The sequence below is a fragment of the Rhamphochromis longiceps genome, linkage group LG7 (assembly GCF_057381845.1).
Source record: "Rhamphochromis longiceps isolate RC_006_pf linkage group LG7, R_longiceps_female_GT1.1, whole genome shotgun sequence".
Classification (NCBI taxonomy): Eukaryota; Metazoa; Chordata; class Actinopteri; order Cichliformes; family Cichlidae; genus Rhamphochromis; species Rhamphochromis longiceps.
Window position 1 is genome coordinate 56,807,616 of NC_140563.1, and position 17,880 is coordinate 56,825,495.

The 17,880-nt window shown below is 40.3% G+C and overlaps 1 protein-coding gene across 2 annotated transcripts; it reads left to right on the forward strand.

Annotated features, from left to right (window-relative positions):
* The first annotated feature begins 156 nt into the window (after nt 1-156).
* On the forward strand, nt 157-14,968 carry lin54 (lin-54 DREAM MuvB core complex component). 2 transcript variants are annotated; one of them, XM_085414475.1, is made up of 14 exons: nt 157-277; nt 2,217-2,989; nt 4,625-4,736; nt 4,879-5,009; nt 7,806-7,961; nt 9,849-10,041; nt 10,137-10,210; nt 10,295-10,492; nt 11,414-11,505; nt 11,685-11,756; nt 13,044-13,146; nt 13,238-13,375; nt 13,473-13,675; nt 14,520-14,968. In XM_085414475.1, exons 2-14 carry the CDS (start codon nt 2,246-2,248, stop codon nt 14,719-14,721), a joined length of 2,418 nt encoding a protein of 805 aa, XP_085270601.1. In that variant the 5' UTR covers nt 157-277; nt 2,217-2,245; the 3' UTR covers nt 14,722-14,968. The 2 variants fall into 2 exon arrangements, with proteins under 2 accessions (XP_085270601.1, XP_085270602.1); XM_085414476.1 differs by lacking the exon at nt 157-277 and adding an exon at nt 289-1,710.
* Nucleotides 14,969-17,880: the final 2,912 nt, after the last annotated feature.

Below are 17,880 nucleotides of genomic sequence, written 5' to 3' on the forward strand. Positions count from 1 at the left end.
TATTAACTAATAATAGTTTTTATTTTCAAAAAAATATTTTGTAAAAAAAGAAGAAGAAGAAAAAAAAGCATTAAATAGTTTTGTAGAAACAGTCATAACTTTGATAATGCAATTGTGCTGTAGCTTTAAGTGTTACGTCAGTGTTTCGTATCGCATGGAGGGCGTGGCCGGCCTGTGAAATGTCAGGGAGGAATGGCGCTCGGCGCGGTATTTTGAACAATCGTCTTTTCCTTTCCTCCCTTTTATCTGGAAACGCTGCTTAGCTTAAAAAATTGGGGTAAGCATGACTATGCAATGGCCCTTTCTAGGATTTAACACACCATATTCAACATAAAGACTCACATTAAAGAATGTATTCAATGTTGAGATATAATGTTGTGCTAGCTAGCTCGGGTTAGCAAGCTCTGCAAGTTTGCTAGTACAGTTGTTCTGCCCGCTGGGCTGTCTAGATGAGACTGCTGTTGCTGTCTTTGATGATAACGATATTTAAGGATACACTCTGGTGAAAAAGCAGCATAATATTCCCAGGATTTGGTTTGGCAGAGTATTTTCAGCGCTGAAGGAAAGTTTCTCGTGCACAAAACTGGGACTTTAATAACATGGTGTAAATATCATGTGAGCCGGCCGCTAAGTTTACTTACTGCAACGGCAAATGAAAAGTAAAAGCTAAGTTAGCTGCACATCGAGTTGTTTTGACATACTGGCGAAACGTCTAAAGGATCATAGATATTTTTATATGTATGTAAAATATTAGAAGGCATAAGTCAGCAGTTGCATTTGCTGTTTGTTGGTTTCATATTACTTTAGCTGTTGACCCCGTAACATTCTTGGAATTTACGCTTTTCTGGTACTATAACTCAGTCAAAATATGACTTTCTTGAGGTTAAACTAAAACATCACTTTGAACTGGTTAGGCCACGCTAACTCCAGCCCTAAAACACAGACTGTAAATGCTGTTAAGGAGATCTATAATAGCAATCGCAATAATTGCATTGTGGAATTAAAATGATGTATTTCCTCCTATGTCAAGTGACAGGAGAAATTATTGAAAGCAAGCATTGTTTACGTTGTCAGAGTCTGCAGAGTTTTGTTGTTGTTATTTGTGGGTTGTTTTTTTTTTATTCGCTAGCAGCACCCTGTTAACATCAAGTCTTATCTTGATTGTTTAGTTATGCTTGTTTTGCAGTGAACTGTCAGTGTAAGTGTCTCTGCTTGTTACCAATATTTATAAACGCTTCCCCTCAGCATAGCTTAGCGTTAGCCGGGCAGCTAACTAAGCTGATGACGAGGTAAAAATGGCGGATCTTTCGAAATCCAACCCCGGCCTGAAATAGTAACGCAGCCAGCAAAACAGCTTGTCGCTTTTTTTTTTTCTCGCTCTTTGCCCCAGTCAGGACCACTTCTGGGCATTTTTAAAATAAACGAGTGCAACTCAGCACAGTTTTCTTTTGATGGCTTTCACCTGGGGACGTGAAGAGATTCAGCTCAGTCAGCTCTGCGTGTGAATGTGGTATGGAGTGGGTAGGGTTCATATGTGCGTTTCGGTGGCTTAATGTTGAGTAGAGTGCAGCAGGACAAAGATACGGCAGAGATGATCGTTGCGGCCTAGCATCAGCTGTCTGCTTCAGTCAAAATCAGCACAAGTCAAACGTTACTCATTCCCACCTCCTTATTTATTACATCTCACGTAATTACTGAAGTCATTTACAGGTAAAGTTATGACAATCTGGCACTTCTACTGCACCTACATGGCTAGCTCGCTAGCTTGAACTATCTTGCTCTATATTCTCAGCACAGCTTTTAGCTGTCTGTCTGTATTATAATCCAGTTATGTATATTGTATAAATGAGTAGAGGAATACATTTTTTTAATGAATTGCAAACACTGACTGCAATTAAATGCAACAGCTCTCTAAAACGATGAATGTATATCCTCAGAATTTTAAAATTGTATTATCTTTGTCTGTCTCTCCCTGTTCATGGTGTATCTAGTGCAGTAAATGTAAGCTTCTAGGTCTTTCAAATAATATAAAAGTGATCAAATACAACAGAAAACCCTCCTGCCTAATATAATAGCCAGAAAAACAGATTTGACCTGCTGGAGTTTGAACATGTGTGCCTGTATTATAAGTTAAACTGACAGTGGTGTTAATGTAGTGGCTTACTAGTGTTTGTGATGTATTTTGCAATGACAATTAAATTGTATTGGTTTTTCAGGATTAACAGAAAGCTGAGAGTTTGCAAGCATGGATGTAGTGTCACCAGAGCTCAACAGCCTCCTCCCAGATGAGATCATGGATACTGAGGATATAGAGGATGTTCCTCACTCTCAACCTGGCACCACTGCAGTCCACTCAGAGCCCAGTGATGATGCATCGGTCCCAATGGAAACTGATACACCCGTGGCTTCAGAGAACGTGAGCCTCTGTTCAGATGCCGTTTTAACCGAACCCACTAAGGCTATGACCACCTCCACGGCCACAGACTCCATGCTTAGTGCCAGCCCCAGAAGTCCGCCTCCTGTCTCAAATTCCAGCACATCGTCTCCTCTTCTTACCATCAAACCAGCCTTGGCTACTTCGACAACCACAACCAAAACCACAGACAGTGTTACTGGAACTAGTGTGACTACAAGTGGATTACAGAAGCTCACAACTCCATTTACAATCTCTCCTGCAAATCGCCAGATTATTCTCAATAAGGTGGCTTCTCAAGCCTCAGAAGCAGCAAAGTCTGCAGGTAATCCACCCCAGGTCATCAAGCAGGATGGACAGAAACTTTTGGTTACAGCTATAGGAAAATCGGGGCAGCCTATAGTGCTTCAGTTACCCCACACAGGCAGCAAGCCTGGCATTTCACAGACTGCCGGAGACACCAAGTCTCAAGCGCCGCAGTTTAAAGTGGTGACTATAGGTGGGAGGTCAGACCTGAAGCCAGTGGTGGGCAACCAGGTGACCACATTACAGACCCAGCAGCTGAAGACTGTCCAGGTAACAATAACCTTTTGTATTATTAATAAATTTTTACAAAAATATTGCTTGTCATGTTCCACATGTTACTGTTAAATTAAACATAATTACTACTGTAAATGATTGCCTCAATATTAATTGAACATACTGTGTACAAAGTTTTTCAAGTTATTAGATAAGATCTGCTTTGACCTTGATCTAGGCTGCCAGTAAATGTAAGCTAACAACAGTGTACTGACTAAGTACAGTTTGGTGTTTCAGAGAAGATGGAGTGGGACTGTGTCTCAGTAACCACTAGAACCACTAGGAATCTAGTGTGGAACTATAACGCGCAGAGCTCAATTAAATGTTATTTATACAATTCCAGTCACCTCAAGGGACTTTCTATTGCAAGTTAAAGGCTTCTACAGCATTAGTGAGAGAATCCTGATGACATGATGATCACTTAGCACATGACAATGGTAAAGTAGAAAGTCTTTTTCTGAATAGAAAGAACCTGCTGGTAGAACCAGGCTCATGGAAAGCCTAATATGGGCTTTGACTGGTTGGGAGATGAAGGGAAGAGAAGATTTAAAAAAAAAAAAAAAAAAAAAAAAAAAGGAGCATAGAGAGAGAACCACTTTGGTGAAGATTAAGAGGTTCATCCATGTAGTTTGAATGTGGAATGTAAAGATTCCTTGGTGTTTAGATTTGTAATTTCAGGGTATTTTTTGTTAGGATCTGGTTAAAACCTCTTGGCAGGGGGTGGGAGTTGTCTGACTCATAAAGTACAGACGTAACAGGTTTACATTACAGGTTACAAACAAATTGGTAAATCTCCCCATTCAACTGTTCTTCGCCTGTCTGGACGTTGTTTAAATGAGCAGTTCTCATATTTGGATTAAAAATTGTTACGAGTGACTGTTTCACTCTGTGTATAAGGGGTAGAGCAAGCATATACACTCGGGCATGTTTGTTTGGGAGTTTTTATCCTCTTAAATAATTAAAAAATTTGTAGGGAAACAAGCACACTCACACTCAGGGTTTAGATGAACATTATTAGTGCGCTATTTATTTAAGAACTGAAGTCAGATCATCTTAACAAGCATAAAAATAATATTTTTGTCTAAAATCATAGTTCAGAAGAGAAGGAAATGTATATCCTCTTTTTATCCTACATGTAGGAGAATGATTGCAATAATTTACCCCCAGTAAGATATTCAGATTTAAATATGTTTTTTTTTTTAAAAAAGCCACCGATGTTGCTGTGAAATGAATACCTCAGCTGGCCTGTCTGGCTGCATAAAGTCATGTTGCAGAAGTGCTGACATTGTGTGTACATTGGAAAAAAAAAAGTGTCATAATTTCACAGTTGCTATATCAGAGCACTGACAAAGAATTGTCTTAATACTGCACATTGACCAGCTCAGTATGTAATCTTACAATATCACTGATGACCTTTTTCCCTACGAATATAAATTCAGTTATCACCCTCATAAATCCAGTATCAATTAAGTTGTACAACTAGAGCTCAGGTATCAACATCAGTATCAGTAAATGAAAATGCAACAGAACTGACCAAGCTAGGACACGCCAGTAGTCGTCATCTGCAGAAAGAGGCAATGTTTGGATATTGAATGAATACGTTTAAACATTTCTGGCTAATTGTCTTTTCAGATTGCCAAGAAGACACCAGCATCCTCAGCTGCACCGATCAAGTTTATCATCACAAAAACTGTTAACAGCAAAGGTATAAGTGCCCAGACATCAATGCCTCCTGTGATCACAGGTAAGTCTAAGTAATAACTTTTTGAGACTATTTTGTTGTTTCAGTTTTTAAATAATTATCAAACCACATAGTTTATTGCTGTTTGTTTTCTAATTATGTTGTAATTAGCTTTGTCATTAAACCTTGCACTGTCTGTTCATAGGACGGGTTCTGACCCAGAGTTCACCAGTGATGCCCCCGAGGACCATTACTCTCTCTGAGCCCCACAACACTAATTTACAAAGTATCCCTGGCAAAAAGATTGCCATTTCCCCTCTCAAGACTCCCAGCAAGGTGATATTATATTTTTCTATATTTACTTTAACTGAATATGATCAAGTGGCTAGAGACTAAAACTAATAAGTCTATAGTTTAATTGTCACATAATTACAACCTGTTACTGCAGGTAAAGCACGAGTGTAATAAATCACCTCGAAACCCCCTGCAATGTTTACTCAAAAATGTTTGGAATCACAATGATATAATAATGGTACTTTGATCAGAGAAGGATGTTTGCTAGCCATTCTTCTTTAAGGGCTTATCTGTTTACCCTCAGTTCAATTGAGAACCAAAGACCTTAGTGTAAAACACTTTTCAAAATATTAAAACATTTAATAACACTTTGAAAACACATCAGATCTTAACTGGAAAAAAAATCATGCTGAAGACCCACTGTCAGACCAGGTAGAGAGTATTTTGTATGGGCCCCTACATGCTTGCATTCATGACTGACAACATTGAGGAATTAACCATAATGAGACGATAGATGGTATACTGGTTGATATCATCTTAGATGTGAACCAGTGCATCACTGAGCTCCTGGAAAGGAGGCAACATCGGATGGACAGAAACGTGATGTCCCAGAGATGCTCTGTTGATTTCAGGCGAGGATGGGGTCTAGTTAATGGTATCAGGGTATTGTCTGACAGTGGGTCTGGGGATTTTCTCCCAGTATGTAGTCACACTCAGGGTGTGATGCCTAGCCTGTAGAGGTTTGTGCGTCCCTCCATTCCTTCTCAGACCATCACTGGGCCACTACCAAACTATGCTGAATGATGTTATTGGCAGCACAATGTTCTCCATGGCTTCTCCAGACCCTTTCACATCTGTCACATGAGCTCAGGGTGTTCTCACCTGTGAAAAGCACAGGATGCCAGTGCTGGACCTGCCAATTCTGGTATTCTATGGCAGTCGGGCTTCATGATGCCAGGCAGAGAGCACAGAGGCAGAGTAACTGCCTGTCAGTGGCCTCCATCCAATTTGGTTGCACATGTGACCTAATTTCTCAATGGTGCAACTTAAAAAAAAATCATAGGGGGGGGGAGTCTTTGCAACTCTGAAAGCCTTCGTGTGGTCAACAACAGACATGTTATGCCCATATCGTGGTCTAAACCAATTAGAGAGAGAGATACTCAGTTAGAGGCGGGACCTCTCTGATTGGCCGTGGTCCAGATATTCCTGTAGGCCTACGTTTGAAAGTGGAGAGAGAGAGAGAGAGAGAGAGAGAGAGGGAGAGGGAGAGGGAGGGAGGGGCCTGATAGTGGATGTAGCTGTGGGTAATGAGAAAAGATAAAAAGATAACTTTTTTGTTAAGTTAAGGCCTAATCTGTTGAAATTCATAGCCAGTGCTCTGACAACCTCTCAGGTTACGTCTAACACTGGTCCAGAGACGGCATCGACCTCTGAGCCAGAGCACACTGAAAGTAAAAGGGGGAAAGTGCATACATTTCGAAGAGAGTGGCTTGACCAGTTTTCCTGGCTAAGATACAGTAAAGCTGCCAACATTATGCACTGCATTTACTGTCGTGCGTGTAGAAAGACCATGCCCGGCAATACTGCATTTGTGACTGGTGCAAATACATTTCGAATTGAAACGCTGAAAAAGCACAGTGTATCTAGAAAACACATTATATGACACAATATAAATGCACTGCCCAAGTGTCCCCTCTCTCCACTGCCTTTCAGCGGCAGGCAGCAGCAAACAGGTCATCAGAGGAGGCCAAATGATGATTAAGTTTAACAGTGCCTACAATATTGCAAAGAAGAATTTCCATTCTCTAAGTTGAAGTCCGAAATAATTCTTCACAAGAAAAATGGCTTGAACGTCAACTCCACATACAGTAATGATGTCACGTGCGCCCAGTTTTTGTGAACCTAACTTTTGTGCTGATGCACAGGCGCACCAATGCAACCATGGCGAAAAGTTAGTCTAGAGCCCTGGGGTATTATCGTCACCCTACTGGGCAGGGGGGTGGCATGGACACCTACATTTGTGAATGGGATAACGTAGACACTTCAAGTTAATACTATAGGTGTATGTACTAAAAATCTCAGAAGAGTTCAAATCTCAGTGACTTTGACCTTAAGGTCAAAGGTGAAGTTTTATGAAAATCTTGTGACTGCGTAAACTGGAGAATAAAATTACGTAGAATTTTGAAATTGATCCCATAGGTGTGTCTGCTAGGAAGCTGAGAGGTAGCGTTGGTGGTTGGGCCGATACTGTTGTTTAAAATAACAATTTGATTGTCTTTGTTTTTTGGAAATGTAGTTATTAAAAATGCAGTAGATGTATTCACACTCTTTGAATATTTAGACAGCCCACAACGGATTGATGTGTCACAGTACATAAACATCAGCCTCTGGCACTAGTAATCATCATCGTATTTGCAGACAGGAGTTTATATTGTATTATATTGTATTATATTATATTATATTATATTATATTATATTATATTTAGTGCTGTCAGTGTTAATCTCGTTAAAATGACGAGTTATCGCGAATCGCCCTGTGCGTGGGGCTGGACGGCGTTAACGAGCTAACCGTGCTCACGCGTTGATGCTGTGTAGCCCCACGCACAGAGCGATTCATGAGATTAACACTGACAGCACTAATTATATTAGATATTTCTTTCACTCCTACTAATTAATGAATATGTATACATAGTGTTTGCAATTGACTTGTTATAGAATGTTGGTTTATGTGACATTCCTGTTACCATACGTAATGGCAGCTATATTGCCATCCAACTCGGGTCTTTGTTTAATCAGGTGAAATTTTCACAGCTCATGCCGCTTGTCTGTTCCTGCCAGGTGACTGTGGTGTCTGTGGCTTCCCCGACCTCCGGTGCTTCTCAGAAGTCTGTAGCACTGCCTGTGAATGTAGCACTTGGCCAGCAGATCCTGACAGTCCAGCAGTCAACATCTGTATCTCCAGTCAAGGTGGCCACTAGCCAATCAACAACGCAGGTAACATGAAAGCACAGAACAGTCAGTTGTAGTTGATACCATTTGATCTGAGGGGAGAAAAGGAATTAAAAAACAAAACAAAAACGTATTCACCTTGTTTGTGCATAAGTGTCATTTCAGCTCCGTATGAGAGTCAAGGAGTTGCAGCATACTGCTGTGATGTGCAGTCATGCTATTTTCCTCCTTTCTTCTTTCTTGCTCTTGAGTGCACCTCATTTTACTGCTACACACAAACAGGCCGCATTTAGGATTGAGCTGACAGGAAGCAGGTGAAGACGGAGACAACTCACTGTTACTGCAAGTGCAGTTTTACAAAAACAGAACAAAACCTCCCAAACTTCCAAATAAGCATTACACTGATGAATGAAAACAAACATGGAGCAAACATGCAGTTAAAAGCTGTGGAAAGATAAAAATAGAGTGAAATGGCTTCTTCTGTGCTATGTTAGCTCTTGAAATAATAATTGCTGCTGTGTAGTGAACACAGAAAGGAAGTGAATAGATTTAATCACTTATATCCGATCCAACCTTTTTGGGTCAAAATGGAGGAAATCCGTTCCAAATATCAGATTGATACATCTGCAGTTGGTGGGATTGTTGTTTATAGTCTGACACAGTTTGTAGTAAACAGACTGCTCATTACTCAAAATGACTGGCTCAGTTGTGCACTGCATGCTTTGATTTAAAAAAAAAAAAAAAATATTTCTCTCAAATTTGTACCATTATGGAAATATTTCACTTTTTCTGGTAATAAAGTTCCATCTGTGAATCTCCACCTTATCGTGGTAGAGCAGCGGTCCCCAACCTTTTTTGCGCCACGGACCGGTTTATGACCGACAATATTTTCACTGACCGGCCTTTAAGGTGTCGCGGATAAATACAACAAAATAGAACTAGTACCGGTACCGAAAAAAAGATTTATTCATAACACATGTGAAAAGACCCAGGAAAACCGAGTTAACGATAAAAACGATAACAAAATAACGCTGAAAACTGATTAAAAACCCTGAAAACCATACATTTCACACCTGAGCCTCAACTCTCGCGGCCCGGTACCAAACGACTCACGGACCGGTACCTGTCCGAGGCCCGGGGGTTGGGAACCGGTGTGGTAGAGGATTCGCGTGGCCCAGGGATCCCAGCAGCTATGTTATTGGGTGGTCTTTCGCCCCCTGGCAGGATCTCCCAAGGCAAATTGGTCCTGGGTGAGGGACCAGACAACGGGCAATTCAAAAACCCCTATGAGTGAAACTGAGGAGGGTGCCCGAGGGCGAGCGCCTGTACATTGGAGTCCGGTTTTTCCCACTGCAATTTCTAGAGAAACTGAATTTTCTTCTTTGTATATAAAACAATAAGTTGTGCAGTTGTTTTTGTTCAACTGTCTGCATTGCTAAAGCCATGGCCATCTGATGCAGAAAAGGCAGGACAGACCGTGTCATGTTTATCTCAGTGCACTATGTGGGGCACCAATGATGATGACTTACTTCGCATGTAAATTTTACCTCCATAGCAATATACATTTTTGCCAGAAATAAAATGGTTGTGTAAGATTGTTTCCAAGCAGATAGAAAGATAATTAATACTCAAAACAATTAAATGTTTTCATGTGACCACCTGCCCCAACTATGATATAAGATTGTTTTTATGCATTTTACATGTATAACAATAGATCAGCATTTGGGGAGCTTAATCCTGGCCTGCAAAAAAGAAACTGAAGTGCACTTTGAAGATTGTATTGCCAGTAAAACGGGCAGCTCTTAACAAACTGTTTTCAGGATGAGGTTCTTTAGGTTTTGTTGTTGTTGTTGTTTGTTTTGTTTTGTTTTTAAATTTTCTCTTCTATTACTGGCTTCAGTCTGTTTCTCCGTTTGATGTGAATGTTTTCAGAACATTAAACCTGTGGCTGTTGGAGGAGTGGGAGGTTCCCAGTTTAAAACAATCATACCCCTGGCCACCCAGCCCAACGTGCAGCAGATCCAGGTGCCTGGCAGCAGGTTCCACTACGTTCGCCTCGTCACAGCAACGACAGCGAGCAGCACAGGACAGCCCAGTGGTCCCAGTACCAGCTCTATACAGACAGGTGACCTATGAACTTGTTTTGTTTCCTCTGCTAACAAATACAGGCAGCACTTAGTAATTGCGCTGTACCAACTCGTGATGGTGCTTATCCCACAGCTAAACCTATGGTGGTCAGTACAGCAGCGGTCAGGATGTCTGTCCCAGTTGTCCCAGCACAGACCATGAAACAGGTAACCTGGGTATCCAAGTTCATTCAAAGAGAACTTTCTCTGAAATGTCCCTTGAGCTGCATTCATGGTTTTTATTCCCCGTAGGTGGCACCTAAGCCCTTAACATCAGGACCACAAGTAGTAACCACCACTCAGACTCAGCAACGTTTGATCATGCCTGCGACTCCACTACCCCAAATCCAGCCCAACTTCACCAACCTCCCTCCAGGCACCGTCCTGACACCAGCTCCAGGAGGAGGGAATGTGGGTTACGCGGTTGTGCCAGCACAATATGTCACACAGGTTAGCGAATTATCTTTGTGTGCTTTTTGGTTTGACGGGTTTTTTTTTATTTTTTTGTTTTTTATAATTCAAGTATTTATTAGATTTTGCATTTTATAACAGCAAATACAGAGATGCAGCAACCAAAAGCAAGAAGCAAACAAACAAAAACAAACAAACAATTTTTTTTTAAAATAAATAAATAAAAACAAAAAACCCCCACAACAAAACAAAACAAGTGAGGTTTTAACATATGTTGTATTAAGCTCAAATGTCCAAGTCAGGTAGACATGTAGGTGCAAAAATTGTCCCACTGTTCCAGCGCAGCTTCCGTCACATGATGTATTTTTCCCAGCATCTTTTCGCATGCAACATTCCCAATCATTCTGTCTTTCCACATTTTAAGCGTTGGAGTATGGGAGTCCTTCCAGTGTTCCAAAATGACACGGGTACATGTTACCAATGCAGTACTTAAATAAACTGGTGTTTATTTAATTGCAGCACCTCTCCTTTGTCTCCTAGTAAACATAATTTAGGTGATCTGGGTAGGTTACAAAGTGTCCACCCCTGCAAATAATTCAGTACAGTGTTCCAAACTGGAAAAACCAGCGGGCATTCCCAGAGTACATGTATCAGAGTACCTTTGGCTTGTTGGCATTTCCAACACAAGTCATCTCTACCAATCCCCATTCTATACAGCCTTGAAGGAGTATAATAGTATCTGTTAAGAATTTTGTATTGAATAAATTTCCCCCTGGCTTCCCTAATGTATAATCCATTGTTCGACAATATAGAATCCCATGTACCTTCATCCATTGTACGCCCTGGTTTGAAGGGTTTTTTTGTTTTGTTTTGGGTTTTGTTTTTTTGTTTTTTGTTTTTAAAAGATTGATTTCCTTTTCCTGAGTGAGTTTCAATATCGTGTTTCTGCTTTTCTCATAGATCCAGCAGCCACCATTTGTGACACTTGCCAGCAGCTCTAGTTTTTCTGCATCCACTGGTATCCAGACTCAGGCCAGATTGCCTCTTAATGGGTAAGAAATGGTAGAAGCCATCTTACTATGACTTTTGTTTTTATATATATTGCATTGAAAGACCAACTAAATGATATCTGTTCTATTTAAAAAGATGTTTACCAAAATATTAAAGTGATTTTCTTCATTTGTTCTCGTGACTGTCTATAGTTTAATCTAATTAATGTTCATTGGTTCAGTTTGTCAGCAGCAGAAACAACCTCAAGACCAAGAAAACCATGTAACTGTACCAAGTCACAGTGCCTCAAACTGTAAGTGTAACGGTCACTGATAATGTTTATCCATTGGATAAATCTGTCCAGGTGTAGCTCAATAATTAATACATGTTTGTATACAAACTATATGTTTGTAATTTCAGCTGAATATTTTGTAAAGTCATCTGTGACATTATATTTTAGCTTTTTGTCTCTGAGTCAGAAAGAAGAAACCAAGTTCCTGTTTACGCTCCATAAATATTGATGCATATTTTTAATATTGTAAATATTTTTTTGCTCATCTGGCAGAGGGACAAGTCTCTTTCTTAAAAAACATTAAGACAAAAGTTCAGTGGACTTGAGCTTAATTTGATTTGTTGGTCAAAGTAGGGCTGGGTTTTTATTAATGAACCTGTAGAAGGATTATCAGTTGCCTGCAGCTGCCTTTGTCTCCAGATTGCTCAGGTTCTCTAACCTGGTATGCTTTCAGTATTTGTGACAGTTGGCTTTCTGCGTTGGCTCTCTCTTGTCTGCTTCCAGCTGCTGTGTAGGTCTCCTGAGGCTCACAAGCCCACTGCCACTTGCGGCTAGCTGTGTCCTTACCTGCACCCACAGCCGTCTTACAGTGGAGGCCAAAGGCTGGCAGGGAATCACGTGTGCCCTTGCAAAATGAGATTTATGGTCATAAACACCCCATGGTGTTTTTAACCCTCATTGTATTTAAAGTTCAATAAAATCTCAGTTCAGTGACTTTATTATGTTTACTTTAAGGAATAATCATTGTTAATAATATAGATAACAGTAATCAGTATTATTATGTTTGCACTAATCTAGCAGCTTGCAGTCATATTAATCTCATACAAATGCCTGGGTAAAACTCTAAATTCATGACCTTTATTTCCAGGAGGTCAAAGAACAACTTTGCTATGAAATCGCCATGGTAAATGATAAATGGACTGGTATTTATGGTTTTTATAAGTGCTTTATACAACATGCCTAATTCACCCTTTCACACAAGCACTTCTTTCTACACCTAAGTGCTCTCTGATGTGTTTCTTATTAACACTTGGAGCATAACTTGGGGTTCAGTATCTTGCCTAAGGATACTTTGGCATGCAGACTGGAGCAGCAAGAGATTTAACAAACAAACTTCCAATTAGCTGACCTGCTTAGCTGGTAATGGCTAGTTTAAAAAAAATCCTAATACAGTATTATTTTGCGGTGGAAACCATTTTTCCTTTTTATCAGAGTTTAGGAAGCACTGAGAGACTTAATGTTGCTGAATCAAATTACAGTTGACATGGTTTTATTAAATGGTGGGTTTTTTTGTTTGCCTTCCTATAGCTACTGTGACTGTTTTGCAAATGGAGAGTTCTGCAATAACTGTAACTGCAATAACTGCTTCAATAACCTGGAACATGAAACTGAACGTCTCAAAGCTATAAAGGTGAGGCAGAAGTCCACTTTCTGAATTCTGTTTTTGGGCTGAACTGCATCCTGTTTGACTCATAAATTGCTGCACAAACATGTTTTCACAGACTTGTCTGGACCGAAACCCAGAGGCCTTTAAACCTAAAATTGGTAAAGGCAAGGAGGGAGAGTCGGACCGTCGACACAGCAAGGGCTGCAACTGCAAACGCTCAGGCTGCCTGAAGAACTACTGCGAGTGCTACGAGGTAAGCTCTCCAGTTTTCTTTTTTTACAGATGGCGTCACCTCCATTCATTCGTCTCTTATTGGCATTTATTTCCTTCATTTTTGTTTCTCTTCACAGGCAAAGATCATGTGTTCGTCCATTTGTAAATGCATCGGCTGCAAAAACTTTGAGGAGAGCCCGGAGAGGAAGACGCTAATGCATTTGGCAGATGCAGCAGAAGTGAGAGTTCAGCAGCAAACGGCAGCCAAGACCAAACTATCCTCACAGATCTCAGATTTGCTCATGCGGACGACGCCTGTGATTTCAAGTGGAAGTGGCAGGTACCTGAAACACAGTTCACACATTTTTCAACATAAAATCAAATCTGCAAAGAGCTTCTTTTACAGTAAGCATATGATATGTACTTTTGTAGAATCTTTAGCTTTAGCTAAAGTGTTGCACAAGTAAGGGCTGCAGGAGATTGACTGACAGATTGATACAGCATCTGCAGTGATGCGGACACAGTACCGCAAGAATTAGAAATGATCTTCCAGTGAAGGGTGGCTGGACACTCCTTTAGAGAGAGGGTGAGGAGCTCAGTCATTTGGGAGGGACTGGAGTTGCATCTTTTGATGGCTTAAGAAGGCCTTTATGTCACCCTGAAAGAGGTGTCCAGGAAGAGGGAGGTTTGGGTGAATCTGGATCCTGATACTCAGGAGAGATGAGTGAATAAAGCACTTATCTTTTATTTTATTTCAACAATAATGGCTACATCCCAGATACATTGTAAGGAAGTCTTCTTTTCTTGCAAGGACCAACTAATGTCTAGGCATGCACCCTGGGCACCAAACCAATACCAGTGTTAAATTAATAAGCTGTATAGAAGAAGACACTCAGAATCTCTGTCATCTGCAATGCAACATCAAATTTGACCTAAACTACCTAAACTTTAAAACTTTAAGTAGAGTCGTACGCGCTTTCAGAAACGGTGCAAAATGTGTGTGTTTCCTGTACAAGCTGCAGGAGTTGTCAGCACATCTATATGAAGCTATGGAGGGGGTCATTAAAACTCACTTGTGTCTGATTGACATGGAGTCTCCACGATCCATCTGCTTACTACTGCTGAGACCAGATAATGATGGCTTTGTTGTCAATACTCAGACTTTTATTTTGCTTTTCCCCCAGGCTCCCGTATACGTTTGTAACAAAGGAAGTGCTTGAAGCAACATGCGAGTGTCTGCTGGAGCAGGCCAAAAAAGCAGAACAGACTCACCAGCCTCAAGTTGAGGCAGAGAGGATGATTCTGGAGGAGTTTGGACACTGCCTCATGAGGATAATCAGCTCGGCAGGGAAAGCCAAATCAGACTGTGCCTCCATCAACTGCTAGGCCGAGGCCTGTAAAGGCTCTCCACCCTTAACCCTCCTACCAGCTGTGGAGGCTAAGAGAATGGATTACTTTTTGCACTCTGTCCTAGACCCCAGGGTTTCTGGCCTGCAGGGAAACAGGTTGTCTCCTTCATCAAAAGGCAGAACAATGAACTGAAGGCAGGCAGATCCCACCCCCACCCCCCTGCCTTAGCCAAGCTGAGGCCAGCTGGAATAATAAAAAACATGGAGCAGTTGTTTGCACTGTTCACCTATGCTAACAGAAGGAGAAATGGACTGACTTTGAAGACGTTACCATACTTGTCCACCTGAGTGTGATGCACACAAATGACTGAACAGGAATACAAATGTTCTTTCACTTGATTTTCTTTTTTTTTTCTTCCCCCCCCCCCCCAAATTTCCCTTCCAAACCTCTATCAAATGTTTCCTTCACATTTGCTCTTCCATTTCACTCTGGGGTTTTTTAGGTTTGTTTTGAGGTTTAAAAAAATGCCTGTAATTTTATGTAATCCGTATATTTGTGCTTTCAGTAGACAAAAAAAGAATATGTATCTTTTGATATTTATTTTCACAGGTATTTGTAATCATTGTCAGCGCTAATATTGTGTGGCTTCAAATGCTACAACATGTTAATTATTAACCAAGGCTAGGCTAAATTGTTTTAATGAGAAATAAGTAGATGCAATCTTTGGTTTTATCCTAAATCCAAATGTAAGATACACACACACACACACACACACACACACACACACACAGTACAGAATAGTTGTAACTTGGTTACACTGACAGAGGTTCACATTTTTCCTGGTGCTGTTTTGTTTTCTTAGTTACATGCTTACTGTACATTAAAGACCAATTACACCCACGTGACTTGTTTAGTGTTCTTTCAGATATCTGGACACGATAGCCTGAGTGTTAGTGTTTTCCAGCCCTGTCCACACCTGTGTACCTTTAGACCCTCTGTCTCAGTTTTAGTCTGGCCTAAGCTATAAAGCTGAGACTTGTGAACAAGGGCTGGAAGAGCTGCTTGTTGTGCTTTTAAGTAAACAAATGTGGGCAAAGCTTCTTTTTATGTTTGTTTGTTTTTTTTTCTATTTAGGTTATAAACTTCAAACAGAAAAGTTATTCACGGAGTTCCACGGGAGCACTGTCCCAGTACTGTCAATGAAGCTAGATGACACAAATCAATTAAAATACAGGACACTCTGAGAAACAAGTGTTGTAAAACCCATTTAAAAAGCATTCAGCTGATCCAAAACACTATATCAAGTATGCTAACAGGAAAAGAGATCATATTTCTCTTATATTGTTTTCTCTTTCTTGTTCTGCCTTTGAGCACCATTACAGACCTGCTAGTTCTATTATTTTTCATTAGTTCTCTCATGTACACACTCATATACAGACATGATATATCTGTCAGCATACATTCAAGTAATCACTTCAGTCTGCTGAAGAAGGCTCATTAACCAAAGCATGCTACAGCATCTGCCAAACATGCTGGAGGTGGAAGCATTGCTATGGCAACTCTGTATACCTGCCATTGGAACTAAGTCACTGGTGTATATTGATTATGTGACTGCAGATAGAAGAATTCCTCACTCTCTGCTCAGACTCAGCCAAAACTGACCGGATGGAGTTTCACAGTGTAAATGGATAATTTCTTTGCAAAGAAATGGGCTGTCCTTCAAAGGATAGGTCAGTCGTCTGATCATACAGGTTACTGAAGAAAAAGGGGAAGGCAGAGAGACGTTACTGTGTGCTGTGTTTTTTAAGAAAAAGAAAAGAAATGTCAATTACTTCTAGACTTCAGGCAGTTGTTGACTGCAAAAGATCTTCATGCAACTAAAGAGTCCTTAAATTTGAAATGATGTCAATTTGTCCAATAACCTTTGAACATGTAAAAATAGGCAACTTTGCATAGAAATATTTGTAATTCCTAAAAAGTTAGCAGAAAATTGTTTTACAAGTCACTGAATTAAAGCTAAAAGTCTTATTATTAGGTAGACATGGTACATGCAGGTGCGATTACTGAGATAAAACAGTGCAACGTGTCGGATGTGTGAGGCAGAAAGAAAGAAGGTTGAGTAGATTTTAACTGGGTCTATTACAAATATAAAGCAACGGGGGTTATCAAGTTGTATCTCTTTATGTTGATTTTCTGTACCACTTGGTGGCGACAGTCATTGGTGGTGGCAATCCACCACTTCGTTGTTTGACCGTCGAAGAAGAAGAACAGCAAGAAGAAGACACGCAAAGAAGAAAAAGAAGCCGAAGGAGAACCATGAGTGTTGGTGTTGGCGGTCAGTATCATGGCTGGGAAAATAAGGCTCTCAGAGAAAATTAGTTTCTGAAATGCGAATTGTTATATGTACCTTAAATTGCATTAGCTACACCATTCCTCTAGGTTAAATGTGTAGACGGTTTGGGGAGTTAGCTCACTTCTGAACGTGATTTGAAACGAGGTGTGCCATTGAACGTTAGCCCAACTAACCCCTCTGCACGTGTGGAGAGAGACTAGGTTGCAAACTTTGCTGGTTTGGTGAAAAAGTAAAATGTTGATCAAGAGTCGCCGCCAGCAAAATAAGCCAACATTTTCTGAAATTGGAGTAAACGCGTAAAAAAAAATCGGCGCACATCCCATAATTGTAATTCAATTTTTTTTTTTTGCAAAATACAACTGTACGATAATCGTATTTTGCAGGCAACTTATGTTCTGATTCGTGTGCTGGTTTATATAGAAACTAATTGATTTTGTTTTCACAGGTTAGCTGCAGAAAAGTTCCCTTGAAGTGAGCCACGTGTGGATGTGACTTGCATGTATGTATGTCTTCATGCCCAACAACATATTGTGAAATAAATATCATTCCCAATGATTATACCAATCACTACCCATCTGACCCATTCATATGTCTGGGGAAGATTATACACACGCTTTCAAATGAGGGTGTTATCTTATATTTTCTTAACTAAAGTGCACCTCTACTGTTAAATTTAACAGTTTATTTTATTACTCCGATTGTTTTTACAGGGTTCAACTGCTGAAATGTTTCCCCGAGTTCAGGTGATGTATTGATATAGATGCATAATGACCTGACTGCTTTGCCTTCATGTTACTTTAAATTTGTTGTCAAATAAAATCAACTTGTCAAGAAAGTTTTGT

Excerpts from the sequence above, each read along its gene's own strand:
- lin54 (XM_085414475.1), top strand. The coding sequence starts at position 2,246 with ATGGATGTAGTGTCACCAGAGCTCAACAGCCTCCTCCCAGATGAGATC. Across the intron at positions 5,010-7,805 it reads CTCTCAAGACTCCCAGCAAG|GTGACTGTGGTGTCTGTGGC; the intron begins GTGATATTATAT and ends TGTTCCTGCCAG. Across the intron at positions 10,211-10,294 it reads CAGCACAGACCATGAAACAG|GTGGCACCTAAGCCCTTAAC; the intron begins GTAACCTGGGTA and ends TATTCCCCGTAG.